The sequence below is a fragment of the Dendrobates tinctorius genome, unplaced genomic scaffold (genome assembly GCF_039654945.1).
Source record: "Dendrobates tinctorius isolate UK_male_01 unplaced genomic scaffold, ASM3965494v1 ptg000014l, whole genome shotgun sequence".
Taxonomy (NCBI): Eukaryota; Metazoa; Chordata; class Amphibia; order Anura; family Dendrobatidae; genus Dendrobates; species Dendrobates tinctorius.
In genome coordinates this window covers 30,679,913-30,698,378 of record NW_027361682.1, presented here as the reverse complement: position 1 = coordinate 30,698,378, position 18,466 = coordinate 30,679,913, and the positions used below count along the sequence as shown (strand labels likewise).

The window sequence follows — 18,466 nt, the reverse complement described above, 5'->3', positions numbered from 1 at the left end:
GATGAGCGAATTTGTTCGGATTTGGTTCCGAGTATGATCGGATTTGAATATTGTTTTTGCAATATTCATCGAACACAGCCAAGCTTCATTAGAGTCAATGGGAGTAAGAATTACCGAATATGTTCAGAACCGAACATAACACATACCATTCGACCCGAATAGTGCTAGAATATGGCCCAAATATGTCAAAATCCGAACAAATTCGCTCATCTCTAACCACCACCTGCAGAACCACTCCTTTAAAGGTGATGTCGTGCTAATTGCCCATCATTTCTGCATGTTGTCTGTTCCATTTGCACAACAGCAGGAGAAATTGATTCACAATTCAGTGTTGCTTCATAACTGAAGAGGTTGATTTCACAGAAGTGTGATTGACTTGGAGTTTTGTGTTGTTTAAGTGTTCCCTTTATTTTTTTTAAGAAGTGTAAATATAAAGGAAAAAATAAATTAAGGATATCCTCCATAAGGGCTGGAAAGTCCAGTGGGGACAAACACTTTAAGGAACTCGCCCCTCCACCCTTTATAAATGCCCTTATCATGATACTGACCTTATAGAAGACATCAGGGACATACTGCTCGCTACTTGACTCTTTGGCATAGCCCAGCTCTGGAACATCTCTACAGGGCAAGAGGCACTCATCCCGTACTAGCGCCATACACTGATTTGACACCTGGTATCCCTCAAAGTGCACTTGGTTATCTGGTCCACCTGCGAAATGACAATAGGTGAGATGAAACTGTTGCAAACACAGGATATATAGTAAAACGTGAGAGCATCTGGATGGGATATTCCAGAATACAGGAAATGTGGTTAAAGACTACCTATACTAAATGGCACAGGCCTCCAAATTGTGTCTCCCCAGCGGTTGTGCAACTACAATTTCCTGCATGTTCCCATTTGAATTGTCTCCTAGTCACCTTATAAATGGTGAAATGCATTTTTTCATGGTCGCATCCCTAAACCTGTATTCTGAGAGCCATACATATTTCTTTTTTTTTATAGTGACTTGAAGAAAGCACTATCTTGTAATCCGAATGCTGCTAACTTATTCTTCTTCTGCTTCTTCTTATTATAGTGGTTTGAAAAAACCACTATATTGTAAACCGAACGCTGCTAACTTATTCTTATTATTCAGTTGATTTCTGCAATTAATGCGGCCCGAACCGCTACACGCACAGACTCCGTTGAGGTGTCATTTCGAAGCCAGCGTCCATGAGTTGTGTGCTAAGTATTTTTCGTGTTGATCGGATTTGTAGTTTTTGCGCAATTTGCGTTAGAAAATTTTTTTTCCCGTCATTCGAATGCATTGTCTCAATGCTTTTCAATGGGGAAATTTTGCCACAGACAAAACATGCCCTGAGGCGATTTAAATGGCAGTTAAGCTCATTGATATGCGCAGGCAGACCCAGTTACTATGCCAACGGCTACGAACTTTACATGATGCCCCAAGGACACAGATTCTGGCAGATAATATCAGCTCTTAGGCTATGTGCCCACGTTGCGTGTTAAAACGCACACAGAAAACCGGACTCCTTCCCAGAAATCGCGCGTTTTTTTCAGCGCGATTTCAGCGTGAGATATTCAAGCACTTTCCAAGCGATTTGAAGCATCGCATGGAAAGTGACTGACAGGTTGGTCACACTCGTCAAACATAGTGTTTGACAAGTGTGACCAGGTTTTTACTATTGAGGCCGCCTATGCGGCATCAATAGTAAAAGATAGAATGTTAAAATGCTTAAAAAAAAAAAATCGGAGTATATTTACATTCCGGCGTCCCGCGCTGTCATCCCGGGCCTCAGCGTTCCCAGTAATGCCTTGCGAGACCTGTGATGACGTAGTCTCGCGTTGCTATAGCGATCTCGCGAGACCGCTAGAGTCACGCGAGACTACGTCATCATAGGGCCTTGCCGCAAGGCATTACTGGGAATGCTTAGGCCGGGAATGCAGCGCGGGACGCCGGAAGGTAAATATACTCCGATTTTTTATTTTTTATTCTTTTTTTTACAGGGGTATGGTACCCAGGACCTGGAGGACAGTCTCCTCTCCTCCACACCGTGGGTACCAACTGCACATGAGACGCTTAACTTCCCGCATGGTGGGCATAGCCACATGCGGGAAGTAAGCGATTCTTATGCATTCCTATGGGTGCGGAATCGCGGCAATTATTTGCGATTCCGCACAAAAGAATGAGCATGCTGCGATTTTTTTCCGCAATGCGATTCCGCCGCGGAAAAAAGCGCAGCATTAGCACAGCATGTGCGGAATGCCATAGGAATGCATGGGAGGCGTTCTGTACACAATTTTTAAACGTTTTCGCAGCGTTTTCGCGCGAAAATCGCAGCAAAAACGCTTAAAAATCGCTACGTGGGCACACAGCCTTAAAGCGAAACCCACAGCACAAATGCAAATCTAGCTTCATCACAAGACGCATGCCCCTGAGAATGTGCGCCAAAGTGGATTTAGAAGCCCAGTGCGCCAAACTGGCTCTTAAACGGCCGACGCGCCTAAGTGATCCTTAAAGGGCCGGCGCACCAAAATGAGTCTTAAAGGGCCGGCGTGCCGAATCGAAAGCTGAGTGACCACAGGCTCCAAATCGGACCCAGAGTGGCCCCGCTCACCAAATCGGACCCAGAGGGGCCCCAGCCACAAAATCGGACCCAGAGGGGCCCCGGCCACAAAATCGGACCCAGAGGGGCCCCGGCCACAAAATCGGACCGAGGGGCCCCGGACACAAAAATCGGACCCTGAGGTGCCCCGCCCACAAAAATCGGACCAGGTGCCCCGCCCACAAAAATCGGACCCTGAGGTGCCCCGCCCACAAAAATCGGTCCCTGAGGGGCCCCGCCCACCAAAAAAATCGGACCCTGAGGGGCCCCGCCAACCAAATCGGACCCTGAGGGGCCCCGCCCACCAAATCGGACCCTGAGGGGCCCCGCCCACCAAATCGGACCCTGAGGGGCCCCGCCCACCAAATCGGACCCTGAGGGGCCCCGCCCACCAAATCGGACCCTGAGGGGCCCCGCCCACCAAATCGGACCCTGAGGGGCCCCGCCCACCAAAATCGGACCCTGAGGGGCCCCGCCCACCAAAATCGGACCCTGAGGGGCCCCGCCCACCAAATCGGACCCTATGGGGCACCGCCCACCAAATCGGACCCTATGGGGCACCGCCCACCAAATCGGAACCTGAGGGGCCCCACCCACAAAATCGGCACCTGAGGGGCCCCACCCACAAAATCAGACCCTGATGCCAAAGTGGCCCCGAGAGGCACCCACAGTTAAAACGGATCCTGAGTTGAAAGTCTTGCAGGGGCAGCAGGAAAGTCTCTCTTAAAGGGGCAGCCCGGGCACCATTTCAAAGCACTATCTGTACTTCCTTCAGGAAATACACATCTAGTTATTATTATTCAGTTGATTTCTGCAATTAATGCGGCCCGAACCACTACGCGCACAGACTCCGGTTGAGGTGTCGTTTCGAAACCAGCGTCCACGAGTGGTGTGATAAGTATTTTTCGTGTCGATCGGATTTGTAGTTTTGCGCAATTTGCGTTTGAAAAAACATTTTCCCTTCATTGGAATGTAGTGTCTCAATGCATTTCAATGGGAAAATTTTGCCATAGGGAAAATATGGGGCTGTCGTGAGGTGGCAGTTAAGCTCACTGATATGCGCAGGCACACCCAGTTACTACGCCAACGCCTACGAACTTTACATGACCCCAGCAGGACAGAGTTTCTGACAGATAATATCAGCTCTTAAAGTAAAACCCAAAGCACAAATGCAAATCTGATCGACCCTGGCCTACAAAACGGAGGCTGAGCCACCCAGGCCTACAAATCGGACCCTGAGGGGCCCCGCCCACCAAATCGGACCCAGTGTGGCCCCACCTATCAAATCGGACCCAGAGTCGCCCCGCCCATCAAATCGGACCGAGGAGCCCCGCCCACAAAAATCGGACCCAGAGGGGCCCCGCCCACAAAATCGGACCCTGAGGGGCCCCGGCCACAAAATCGGACCCTGAGGGATCCCGTCCACCAAATCTGACACCGAAGGAAGCCCACCCACCATATCGGACCGAGAGGGGCCCCGCCCACCAAATCGGACCCAGAGGGGCCCCGCCCACCAAATCGGACCCTGAGGTGCCCCGCCCACCAAATCGGACCGAGTGGCCCCGCCCACCAAATCGGATCCTGAGGGGCCCCGCTCACCAAACCGGACCCAGAGTGGCCCCGCCCACCAAATCGGACCCAGAGTGGCCCCGCCCACCAAATCGGACCCAGAGTGGCCCCGCCCACCAAATCGGACCCAGAGTGGCCCCGCCCACCAAATCGGACCCAGAGTGGCCCCAACCACAAAATCGGACCCCGAGGGGCCCCACCCACAAAATCGGACCCTGATGGGCCCCACCCACAAAATCGGACCCTGAGGGGCCCCAACCACAAAATCGGACCCTGAGGAGCCCAGGCCACCGAATCGGATCCTGAGGGGCCCCACCCACCAAATCAGACCCTGAGGGGCCCCACATGCCAAAGTGGCCCCTGAGAGGCACCCACAGTTAATACGGATCCTGAGTTGAAAGTCTTGCAGGGGCAGCAGGCAAGTCTCTCTTAAAGGGGCAGCCCGGGCACCATTTCAAAGCACTATCTGTACTTCCTTCAGGAAATACACATCTAGTTATTTTTACTATTTGTAGCCACATGACTGTAGACCAACTTCATTAGGGGCCAAAGAAATCACTGTTCAAAGGCAGTCTAGGCCATTAATTCAGGCAAAGTTTCATCTATTGGTAGAATGGTTCCTGTATAAATTTACGATCTTACCTGTAGCCACTACAGTCACAAATTTCGAGCCAAAGTGTCCATCTGGAGACAGTCGGCAGTGGTTTGGGTGCTGGTTCTGGAAGAAGCCAGCCGTGATGCATTCTTCTGCACTTAGGAAATATGAATCCTGAAGGGAGAGGGAATATAGTTGAGTAAGGAGCATATACAACTAATGATAATTGATAGGGCAGCACTCCTATACAATAAAAAAAAAAAAAATACTTATATATACGCACGCGCGCATATTATATATATATATATATATATATATATATATATATATATATATATATATATATATATACACACACACTCACTGGCCACTTTATTAGGTACACCATGCTAGTAAGGGGTTGGACCCCCTTTTGCCTTCAGAACTGCCTCAATTCTTCGTGGCAGAGATTCAACAAGGTGCTGGAAGCATTCCTCAGAGATTTTGGACCATATTGACATGATGGCATCACACAGTTGGCGCAGATTTGTCGGCTGCACATCCCTGATGCGAATCTCCCGTTCCACCACATCCCAAAGATGCTCTATTGGATTGAGATCTGGTGACTGAGGAGGCCATTTGAGTACAGTAAACTCATTGTCATGTTCAAGAAACCAATCTGAGTTGATTCGAGCTTTATGACATGGCGCATTATCCTGCTGAAAGTAGCCATCAGATGTTGGGTACATTGTGGTCATAAAGGGATGGACATGGTCAGCAACAATACTCAGGTAGGCTGTGGCGTTGCAACGATGCTCAATTGGTACCAAGGGGCCCAAAGAGTGCCCAGAAAAAATTCCCCACACCATGACACCACCACCACCAGCCTGAACCGTTGATACAAGGCAGGATGGATCCATGCTTTCATGTTGTTTACGCCAAATTCTGACCCTACCATCCGAATGTCGCAGCAGAAATCGAGACTCATCAGACCAGGCAACGTTTTTCCAATCTTCTACTGTCCAATTTCGATGAGCTTGTGCAAATTGTAGCCTCAGTTTCCTGTTCTTAGCTGAGAGGAGTGGTACCCAGTGTGGTCTTCTGCTGCTGTAGCCCATCTGCCTCAAAGTTCGACGCACTGTGCGTTCAGAGATGCTCTTCTGCCTACCTTGGTTGTAACGGGTGGCAATTTGAGTCACTGTTGCCTTTCTATCAGCTCGAACCAGTCTGCCCATTCTCCTCTGACCTCTGGCATCAACATGGCATTTCCGGCCACAGAACTGCCGCTCACTGGATTTTTTTTCTTTTTCGGACCATTCTCTGTAAACCCTAGAGATGGTTGTGCGTGAAAATCCCAGTAGATCAGCAGTTTCTGAAATTCTCAGACCAGCCCTTCTGGCACCAACAATCATGCCACGTTCAAAGGCACTCAAATCACCTTTCTTCCCCATACTGATGCTCGGTTTGAACTGCAGGAGATTGTCTTGACCATGTCTACATGCCTAAATGCACTGAGTTGCCGCCATGTGATTGGCTGATTAGAAATTAAGTCTTAACACACAGTTGGACAGGTGTACCTAATAAAGTGGCCAGTGAGTGTATATATATATATATATATATATATATATATATATATATATATATATATATATACACACACACATATATACATATATATATATATATATATATATATATATATATATATATATATATATATATATATATATATATATACACACACACACATATATACATATACATATATATATATATATATATATATATATATATATATACACACACATATACACTCACACACACACCGTGTAACATATGCAGTGCTGTGCAAATTAATTGGGACAAAGCATGTTTTTAAGCAAAATCGTAAGTTGGTTACCAGTCAGTGATTCAAACCAGTTTTAACTGCTTTGAACAGGTGTGAGTGCCTGTTCAATGCAGTTAAAACTGGTTTGAATCACTGACTGGTAACCAACTTACGATTTTGCTTAAAAAAATGCTGTGTGTGTGTATGTATATATATATATCCAACAATGTAGACCAGCTCACTCCTGTGAACCACCTGGAGCCTCAGCTGACCTGGTTAACTCAGTTGTGCCCGGATCTGGATGTAGGAGTCCATCCATACAAATGTGAACAACGACAAAGCAAAGTCCAGCAATAACGTGAGCAATCCAGGATGCTGTTAAAAATTTTTTTCTTTTTATTCATAAATCCATTCAAATGCAATGGTCCAAGCAGTTCAAAACAGCAATAACGCAGGAAAGTCGTGCACGACTTTCCTGCGTTATTGCTGTTTTGAACTGCTTGGACCATTGCATTTGAATGGATTTATGAATAAAAAGAAAAAATTTTTTAACAGCATCCTGGATTGCTCACGTTATTGCTGGACTTTGCTTTGTCGTTGTTTATATATATATATATATATATATATATATATATATATATATATATATATATATATAGTGGTGCAGTGACCGCTGTGTCCGCTAGGAGGCGCTGTATGGGTGTCCCAGGACATACTGAAAGATCATAATGATCAGCAGAGGTACTGCTGAGTAGTACGTACCGTTACAATGTGTCAGGGAAGCCTGTGGGTGGCTGTGTGCAATAGGACCTTGGGTCCTCGAGGTCATAGCCATGTGATCACCTGTGGGTGTAGTTAGGGACCATATAAGGTACCTGAGGTCTGGTCACAGGTGGTGAATGCAGAGACCCAATTGGTCCGTTTGGAAGGTCTCGTGTGGCTTCCTGCTTGACAGCACGTCTGGACGCTGTGACTAATGGCGAAGTGTACCTGACAGTTCCCAGGGAGAGGGAATGAACATTTTCAGTGTAAAGCAGCATGCAAGGTAACCCGGAGACGGGACTGCTACTGAGAGACTGTATAGCCGGTTGGCTAGATGAAGCACAGCCTGTGTGACTAGGACAGCTAAAGGGGAGAAGAGCTCCAGTGTGAAGATACCCTGCTGTCTGCTATAAGACTGTTGCATATCGTGATTGGTTTATGATAATGAATAAACCTCATGGACTGTGATATTGCTTTATGAAAACCTGTGCCGGACGTGATTATTCACTGCCATGCGAGTGTCCCCCAACCTTGAATGACAGCGCTACCTCACAATATACACACACACACATACTATATGGTGGCCCGATTCTATTGCATCGGGTATTCTAGAGTCTCTGTTAAAATAAAAAATAGTGATATACTCACCTCCCAACGGCCCCCGGACTTTTTCTCTCCTCTCACCACGCTCCCAGCATCTTCCGGTCCCAGTAATGCTTAGCGCGAAACACCTCTGATGACGTTGCGCTCTCGCGAGAGTGACGTCATCTCTGGCCCTTCTCGCTAAGCATTACTGGGACCGGAAGATGCCGGAAGCTTGGTGAGAGGAGGGACAGAGTCCTTTTGGATCGTCAGAAGGTGAGTATATAACTATTTTTTATTTTAACAGAGACTCTAGAATACCCGATGCGATAGAATCAGGCCACCATCTAGTGTATTATACTCCTGTTACACCCGGAGCTGCTGTCACTGTTCTGCTGTTACCTAATGTATTGTTCTCCAGTTAGAGCCAGAGCTGCAGTCACTGTTCTGCTGTTACCTAATGTATTGTACTCCAGTTACACCCAGAGCTGCAGTCACTGTTCTGCTTTTACCTAATTTATTGTAGTCCAGTTACACCCAGAGCTGCAGTCACCGTTCTGCTCTTACCTAATGTATTATACTCCTGTTACAGCCAGAGCTGCAGTCACTGTTCTGCTGTTACCTAATGTACTCCTGTTACACCCAGAGCTACAGTCACTGTTCTGCTGTTACCTAATGTACTCCTGTTACACCCAGAGCTGCAGTCACTGTTCTGCTTTTACCTAATGTAGTGTACTTCAGTTACACCCAGATCTGCAGTCACTGTTCTGCTGTTATCTAATGTATTGTACTTCAGTTACTCCCAGAGCTGCAGTCACTGTTCTGCTGTTACCTAATGTAGTGTACTCCAGTTACACGCAGATCTGCAGTCACTGTTCTGCTGTTATCTAATGTATTGTACTCCAGTTACTCCCAGAGCTGCAGTCACTGTTCTGCTTTTACCTAATGTAGTCCAGTTACACCCAGAGCTACAGTCACCGTTCTGCTCTTACCTAATGTATTATACTCCTGTTACAGCGAAAGCTGCAGTCACTGTTCAGATCTTACCTATGTACTGTACTCCAGTTACACCCAGAGCTGCAGTCACAGTTCAGATCTTACCTAATGTATTGTAGTCCAGTTACACCCAGAGCTGCAGTCACTGTTCTGCTGTTACCTAATGTACTCCTGTTACACCCAGAGCTGCAGTCACTGTTCTGCTGTTACCTAATGTAGTGTACTTCAGTTACACCCAGAACTGCAGTCACTGTTCTGCTGTTATCTAATGTAATGTACTCCAGTTACTCCCAGAGCTGCAGTCACTGTTCTGCTGTTACCTAATGTACTCCTGTTACACCCAGAGCTGCAGTCACTCTTCTGCTTTTACCTAATGTAGTGTGCTCCAGTTACACCCAGATCTGCAGTCACTGTTCTGCTGTTATCTAATGTATTATACTCCTGTTGCAGCCAGAGATGCAGTCACTGTTCAGATCTTACCAAATGTATTGTACTCCAGTTACTCCCAGAGCTGCAGTCACTGTTCTGCTTTTACCTGATGTATTGTAGTCCAGTTACACCCAGAGCTGCAGTCACCGTTCTGCTCTTACCTAATGTATTATACTCCTGTTACACCCAGAGCTGCTGTCACTGTTCAGCTGTTATCTAATGTATTGTACTCCAGTTAATCCCAGAGCTGCAGTCACTGTTCTGCTTTTACCTAATGTATTGTAGTCCACTTACACCCAGAGCTGCAGTCACTGTTCTGCTGTTACCTAATGTACTCCTGTTACACCCAGAGCTGCAGTCACTGTTCTGCTTTTACCTAATGTAGTGTACTCCAGTTACACCCAGATCTGCAGTCACTGTTCTGCTGTTATCTATTGTACTTCAGTTACTCCCAGAGCTGCAGTCACCGTTCTGCTCTTACCTAATGTATTATACTCCTGTTACAGCCAGAGCTGCAGTCACTGTTCAGATCTTACCTATGTATTGTACTCCAGTTACACCCAGAGCTGCAGTCACTGTTCAGATCTTACCTAATGTATTGCACTCCAGTTACACCCAGAGCTGCTTTCACTTTACTGCTGTCACCTAATGTATTGTACGCAAGTTACACCCAGAGCTGCAGTCACTGTTCTACTGTTACCTAATTACCTAAAGTATTGTACTCCAGAATATGTACAGGACTGTGCCTGTGTAATGAGCAACGCAGCAGTGATGCCTTTAACGGCTGAAATGTGCCAGTACAATAAGCAATGCAGCCGTGTTGCCACGACGACTAAGCAACTGTCGCTGATTGGTCGCTGCCTAACTGACATGACCAATCAGCGAGGTGGGATTTCCATTACAGACAGACAGAATTAGACAATTATATAGTAGATATATATATTGTGGTGTAGTAACCACCGTGTCCGCTAGGGGGCGCTGTGTCGATGTCCCAGGAGAAAGGAAGAATGGCAGAATACTGAATGGCCATTATGTATCTCAAAGTGGGTGGCTTTGAGATGGAGACTTATGTGTTGATCAGCAGTGATACTGCTGAGGTGCTGCTTTAATGTGACAGGGAGAAGTCTCCAAGTAACTAGGGAGATGGGCGGGCCAGTTACCTAAAAAACCCACCGAGGGGGTGTGTTTAAAGAACACTGTTGTAAAGAGTGTGTAAGTGCTTGAAGGACCTGTGATGAGGTCAGAGTCATGTGACCCGGTGGGCTTGGCTATGAACCATATAATGTGGCCAGGGTAGGTCACATGTGGTGAATGCTGGGACCCGATTGGTCCAGTGTGGAAGGTCCCGCTGAGATGGAGCTTCCTGGCTAACATCCTGTAAAGTGGCTGTGGTGAATGGCTACACGTGTCTGAGAATTCCCAGGGGAGGGAATGAACGTCTGCAGTAAGCTGAAGCAACCATGAGGAAACCCGGACGTGGGTGAGATAAGTGAGGCTAAGAGAGCCTGTATGCTGGACATTGTACAACCTGTGTGAACACAGGGTTTACAGAGTGAAACTCTGCCATGTACGCTCTGCTGTTCATATGAAGTTTTGTTGCTGCTGTGGGTTTATGATGTTGAATAAGCCGCATGGACTATGCTTGCTTTATGGAAAATCTGTGCCGGATCTGATTTTGTGGCTGCTGAGCGAGTATCCCCTACCCGAAAAACAGCGCTACCTCACAATATATAATAATATATATATATATATATATATATATATATATATATATATATATATATATATATACACACATATATATATACATACACACATACACACACACACAGATACGTACATACACACACACACACACACACACACATACACAGTGCAGACCAAAAGTTTATACACACCTTCTCATTCAAAGAGAATTCTTTATTTTCATGACTATGAAAGTTGCAGATTCACTCTGAAGGCATCAAAACTATGAATTAATACATGTGGAATTATATCATTAACAAAAAAAGTGTGAAACAACTGAAAATATGTCTTATATTCTAGGTTCTTCAAAGTAGCCACCTTTTGCTTTGATTACTGCTTTGCACACTCTTGGCATTCTCTTGATGAGCTTCAAGAGGTAGTCACAGGAAATGGTCTTCCAACAGTCTTGAAAGAGTTCCCAGAGATGCTTAGCACTTGTTGGCCCTTTTGCCTTCACTCTGCGGTCCAGCTCACCCAAAACCATCTCGATTGGGTTCAGGTCTGGTGACTCTGGAGGCCAGGTCATCTTGCGTAGCACCCCATCACTCTCCTTCTTGGTCAAATTGCCCTTACACAGCCTGGAGGTGTGTTTGGGGTCCTTGTCCTGTTGAAAAATAAATGATGGTCCAACTAAACACAAACCGGATGGAATAGCATACCGCTGCAAGATGATGTGGTAGCCATGCTGGTTCAGTATGCCTTCAATCTACTATATAAAGCTCAAGTGTGTGTGTGCATGTATGTGTGTATGTCCGGGATTGACATCCACACCGTCGCAGCTACAGCCACAAAATTTGGCACAGTCACACGTCTGGACCCCAAGAGTGTCCTAGCCTATGTTGGGAGGCGAAATTTTAACCCCGCGCGTTCCAATTCACCAAACAATTTTGCCCCTATCTACATAATGGGGAAAAAGTGTGTGTATCAAGCCCCGCCCCTCATTATGCTGTCATAATGGTTGACTATGGGATGGGTATATGGGCATGGGACTATGGGATGGAGGATATGTATGACGGGTATATGGGCACGGGACGATGGGATGGCGGATATATATGATGGGTATATGGGCATGGGACTATGAGATGAAGGATGTGTGATGTGTATATGGGCACTCGACTATGGGATGGCGAATATGTATGACGGGTATATGGGCACGGGCCTATGGGATCGTGGATATGTATGATGGGTAAATGGGCACGGGACTATGGGATGGAGGATAATTATAATTTGCTATAACTAACCACAGTTAGTTACTATGCCCGGGCAGCGCCGGGCTCTGCAGCTAGTTTTAAATAAATCCCCAACAGTGTCACCAGCAAAGCACCCCCACAACATCACACCTCCTCCTCCATGCTTCATGATGGGAACCAGGCATGTAGAGTCCATCCGTTCACCTTTTTTGCGTCGCACAAAGACACGGTGGTTGGAACCAAAGATCTCAAATTTGGACTTATCAGACCAAAGCACAGATTTCCACTAGTCTAATGTCAATTCCTTGCGTTCTTTAGCCCAAACAAGTCTCTTCTGCCTGTTGACTGTCCTTAGCAGTGGTTTCCTAGCAGCTATTTTACCATGAAGGCCTGCTGCACAAAGTCTCCTCTTAAGAGTTGTTGTAGAGATGTGTCTGCTGCTAGAACTCTGTGTGGCATTGACCTGGTCTCTAATCTGAGCTGCTGTTAACCTGCAATTTCTGAGGATGGTGACTCGGATGAACTTATCCTCCGCAGCAGAGGTCTTGGTCTTCCTTTCCTGGAGCGGTCCTCATGTGAGCCAGTTTCTTTGTAGCGCTTGATGGTTTTTGCCACTGCACTTGGGGACACTTTCAAAGTTTTCCTAATTTTTCGGACTGACTGACCTTCATTTCTTAAAGTAATGATGGCCCCTCGTTTTTCTTCACTTAGCTGCTTTTTTCTTGCCATAATACAAATTCTAACAGTCTATTCAGTAGGACTATCAGCTGTGTATCCACTAGACTTCTACACAACACAACTGATGATCCCAACTCCATTTATAAGGCAAGAAATCCCACTCATTAAACCTGACAGGGCAAACCTGTGAAGTGAAAACCATTTCCGGTGACTACCTCTTGAAGCTCATCAAGAAAATGCCATTAGTGCGCAAAGCAGTAATCAAAGCCAAAGGTGGCTACTTTGAAGAACCTAGAATATAAGACACAGTATTTTCAGTTGTTTCACACTTTTTTGTTAATTATATAATTTCACATGTGTTAATTCATAGATTTGATACCTTCAGAGTGAATCTACAATTTTCATAGTCATGAAAATAAAGAAAACTCTTTGAATGAGAAGGGGTGTCCAAAATCTTGGTCTGTACTGTATGTATATATATATATATACACACACACACACACACACACACACACACATATACACACACACTGCTGTGAAACTGAATTGGGACAAAGCATTCTTTAAGTAAAATCATGAGTTGGTTACAAGTCAGTGATTCAAACCAGTTTTAACTGCTTCGAACAGGTGTGAGTGCCTGTTCAAAGCAGTTAAAACTGGTTTGAATCATTGACTGGTAACCAACTTACGACTTTACTTAAAAGAATGCTTTGTCCCAATTAATCTGTACAGCACTGTGTATTGTATATAATATACGGTATTATATATATATATATTTTTTTTTTTTTCCCCCGCACATATATGGTTAACGTACAAGCTATACTCTCAACGTGTAATTTGTTTCATCCAAGCTCAGCAGGATCTCTACATTCCTCATCCCTTATTATAGTCAGTGAAGTATCACAAAATTGATATAGCTGACAAGTAGAAACCCATCAGCAGCAGAGGGCAAAGGAGCAATTTGATGAGAGTCCCTCCCCTCTGAACAGCCAGGGGCATCATAGGAAATGTAGTTTGCATTACGGGAACAATATAAGAGGGCAAGAAGGACTCAAAGTAGCAACATTCCAGAAATGGCACATCAACTAGGACAGGTATACACAAGAAAGCGATCTGACAAAGAATGACCCTTCACCAACTGATATTCCGAAATGTCAGAGCACGCGTTAAAGTGATCGTGCACTTATAACGGTGGTATTCAGATGAGAGCTTACCTTGTTCCTACTGTACCGGACAGTACCTTTTCTAGTATCTTCAGAAACCAGGTCTGTGAATATCCAGCCAACCTGTAAAGACAAGACATAGTGAGCTGCTCTGTATGTGCATCCTCACTGAGCCTACCTGGAATCATCCTTAAAGGTCAGTGTATGAGATCAGAAAACAGCTCCATCTCTCTCCATGCTAATTGTTGTTCCTATATCATGCCAGAATGGAGAGCAACTAACAAGATTCATCCTCAGGGGACTTCAGCCATCTGTAATACATCCCCCCAAATGGCTGGAGAGTAATACAACGCTTCCAATAAGTTTACTTTTGCAAATGGAAAAAAAAGAAGATATTTTGCACTCCCTGCAGGCTCTCACTTCTTTAGGTCAACAGTTGTCACTTCCCTTTACCCAGTACCTAAAACATCAGTAATCCCGTAAAGACCCAGACATTTTTGTCCTTAAAGGGGTATTCTAGTACAAAGCGATTATCACCTGTCCATAATATTAGTGGCAGCCCTAGAGCAAAATCGCCAGAATGGGGGAGTTTCTGCAGCAGTCACTAAGAGAAGAGCAGTGGCTGGGCATGTGCACCTCTGCTCCATCCACAGGACAAAAGTGCCTCTCATTCTTGCTAATCGACGAGGGCGTCTGCGGTCTTAATTTTACTACCCTCTCTTTGGGTACAAATTTTTTAATATTCTTATACATACATATTATACATACATATATACACACACACACACACACATCTATAAGATTACCCTGAGAACTGATAATTAAGTATAGACACTGTTGTTACGGTGCACCTAAAATTGAGCCAAGTGTTTCAATGTAGCCAGAGCTGTCCACATATACAAGATAAGGAAATAAATTGGCTGCAGGGAATTTCTTTACTTTCCCTTTGAAGGTCATATTCTTCTATGATTACACCATTTTTAAAACTTAAAAGGGGTTTTCCAGTTTTGAAAGACCCCTGCCAGCAGCTTGTTTTAAAAACAAACTGTGCTTTACTCACTGAGTTTCCGCATCTGCTCCCCGTGTCTGTAGTGCTGAGTGCACATTGGCAACACTGCAGCCAATCAGTGAGCTTAGTGGCTCTCAGCAGCTTGTGCACTCTAGTTGGGCCACTGAGCTCACTGACTGGCTGCAACACTGTGCTATTACGCCGCAGATCATCATTGGGTTCAAAGCTATGGGGAACCCCATCCCCTAGGTGCATAGTTTAGAATACTTCCCAGTTATGCTTTTCTCTTGCCTTTCTTAATCCAAGCTTGGCTGCAATCTCATCCACCACTTTGGCTTTTGGATCATCGAGCAGCTCCAGGCTGTTCTGTGTCCCAATCTGAAAGAGCGACAAATGAATGCACATAGTAGACTGTGATTCGTACAGAAAGTATCTATGCAAACTGGGGAACCTTTCACTAGACTGACCACTTTATCAAAAGGGTTATCCAGAAGGTAATCATGTAAAGGAATACTCAACCTCAGCGATTGGCTGCAGAAGTCATACGTCTCCGAGTCAGGATATAAGGCGAGGATTGTTTGTTTTTTTTGTTTGCTTTTTATTTTTAACCTCTTCTGCCCTTTTTGTAAAAATATTCCCATTTGCAAAAAAAAAAAAACAAAAAAAAAAAAAAAACCACATACCTGCGGCGGTTCATAGATGGCGGCCACCTCAGCCCGAATACCTAATGGGATGTCCTTGTGTTCAGTGTAACGGCCGTACAAGTAGCCTATGCGCTGGTTTCCAGTTTTGCGCCAGAAGTCCAGGAAGCGATCAGCAATGGTGTGATTTTCAAACATAATGTTGTCAACATGTCGGTATTTCTACAGAGAGACAATAAAAAGTCACGCTTGTAAAACTAAAGAAGAGTCAGTATCAATATTCGCCTTAAAACAGAAAATTAGCAACCACCCCCCACTATTGTTAGATTCCCATCTGTCACTGCTGCAAAAGCATTTGTGGCTTTACCACTTTTATACTGGAAAACCCATAACTCAAGAAGCTGCAACATCCCAAAAGTCTGATACATTGTTACTGTCCCAAATAACCTGACATTGTGATTTACCACGTCAGTACGATTACGACAACTCCCATAATGTTTTTATTATCCAGCTTTAAAAAAAAAAATTCAGACCTGTTACAACAAAAAGAAAAAAAAAAAACATTTGGTTTGAGTCCCTATTTTCAGAGACCGTAACTTATTTTTCTGTTGGTGGATCAGTGGGATAGCGTGTGGCGGCACGAGTGAATGAAAAACAGCAATTCTGCCAATTCATATATTACATATACAGTTGTGGCCAAAAGTATTGACACCCCTGCCATTCTGTCAGATAATACTCCGTTTCTTCCTGAAAATGATTGCAAACACATTCTTTAGTATTATCATCTTCATTTAATTTGTCTTAAATGAAAAAACACAAAAGAGAATGAAGCAAAACATTGCTCATTTCACACCAAACTCCAAAAATGGGCCAGACAAAAGTATTGGCACCCTCAGCCTAATACTTGGTTGCACAACCTTTAGCCAAAATAACTGCGACCAACCGCTTCCGGTAACCATCGAGTTTCTTACAATGCTCTGCTGGAATTTTAGACCATTCTTCTTTGGCAAACTGCTCCAGGTCCCTGATATTAGAAGGGTGCCTTCTCCAAACTGCCATTTTTAGATCTCTCCACAGGTGTTCTATGGGATTTAGGTCTGGACTCATTGCTGGACACCTTAGAAGTCTCCAGTGCTTTCTCTCAAACCATTTTCTAGTGCTTTTTGAAGTGTGTTTTGGGTCATTGTCCTGCTGGAAGACCCATGACCTCTGAGGGAGACCCAGCTTTCTCACACTGGGCCCTACATTATGTTGCAAAATTTGTTGGTAGTCTTCTGACTTCATAATGCCATGCACACGGTCAAGCAGTCCAGTGCAAGAGGCAGCAAAGCAACCCCAAAACATCAGGGAACCTCCGCCATGTTTGACTGTAGGGACAGTGTTCTTTTCTTTGAATGCCTCTTTTTTTCTCCTGTAAACTCTATGTTGATCCCTTTGCCCAAAAAGCTCTACTTTTGTCTCATCTGACCAGAGAACATTCTTCCAAAACGTTTTAGACTTTTTCAGGTAAGTTTTGGCAATCTCCAGCCTGGCTTTTTTATGTCTCGGGGTAAGAAGTGGGGTCTACCTGGGTTTCCTACCATACAGTCCCTTTTCATTCAGACGCCGACGGATAGTACGGGTTGACACTGTTGTACCCTTGGACTGCAGGGCAGCTTGAACTTGTTTGGATGTTAGTCGAGGTTCTTTATCCAACATCCGCACAATCTTGCGTTGAAATCTCTTGTCAATTTTTCTTTTCCGTCCACATCTAGGGAGGTTAGCCACAGTGCCATGGGCTTTAAACTTCTTGATGACACTGCGCACGGTAGACACAGGAACATTCAGGTCTTTGGAGATGAACTTGTAGCCTTGAGATTGCTCCTGCTTCCTCACAATTTGGTTTCTCAAATCCTTAGACAGTTCTTTGGTCTTTTTTCTTTTCTCCATGCTCAATGTGGTACACACAAGGACACAGGACAGAGGTTGAGTCAACTTTAATCCATGTCAACTGGCTGCAAGTGTGATTTAGTTATTGCTAACACCTGTTAGGTACCACAGGTAAGTTACAGGTGCTGTTAATTACACAAATTAGAGAAGCATCACATGATTTTTTGAACAGTGCCAATACTTTTGTCCACCCTTTTTTTTATGTTTGGTGTGGAATTATATCCAATTTGGTTTTAGGACAATTCTTTTTGTGTTTTTTCATTGAAGACAAATTAAATGAAGATAATAATACTAAAGAATTTGTGTTTGCAATCATTTTCAGGAAGAAACTGAGTATTATCTGACAGAATTGCAGGGGTGTCAATACTTTTGGTCACAACTGTATATATATATATATATATATATATATATATATAAAAACTTAAAACTTCCTTCTCACCCCTCAGTGAGGGTGGTCTTTGTTGTCCTTTCTCATTCTCGGGTCCTCTACCAGAGGCCTGGGAGTTTGCGGCTTCTGCGCAGGATCTTAGTTGTTCCCAGTATTGTGGTTTTCTAGATAGAGCTCAGATGTTGCTCCTGGGATCTGTTGTAGCCATTCTTCCAACTTAGGGGTCACTGATCCACGTCCTCTTATCACCACTGGAATCACTGTTGCCTTCACCTTCCACATCTTCTCCAGTTCTCCTTTGAGGCCCTGGTATTTTTCCAGCTTCTCATCTCCCTTCTTTCTGACGTTTCTGTCAATTGGCATTGCCACATCTAC

At 44.8% G+C, this 18,466-nt stretch overlaps 1 protein-coding gene across 1 annotated transcript in view; it reads right to left on the bottom strand.

Annotated features, from left to right (window-relative positions):
• NPLOC4 (NPL4 homolog, ubiquitin recognition factor) overlaps positions 1–18,466 on the bottom strand; it is a 103,278-nt gene that overhangs the window by 45,558 nt on the left and 39,254 nt on the right. The window contains exons 8-12 of the mRNA XM_073560459.1: positions 15,817–15,996; positions 15,425–15,511; positions 14,176–14,247; positions 4,819–4,945; positions 549–709 (exon numbers count right to left, since the gene is read on the bottom strand). Coding sequence (XP_073416560.1) covers positions 549–709; positions 4,819–4,945; positions 14,176–14,247; positions 15,425–15,511; positions 15,817–15,996 — 627 coding nt within the window. The remainder of the gene's footprint in view (positions 1–548; positions 710–4,818; positions 4,946–14,175; positions 14,248–15,424; positions 15,512–15,816; positions 15,997–18,466) is intronic.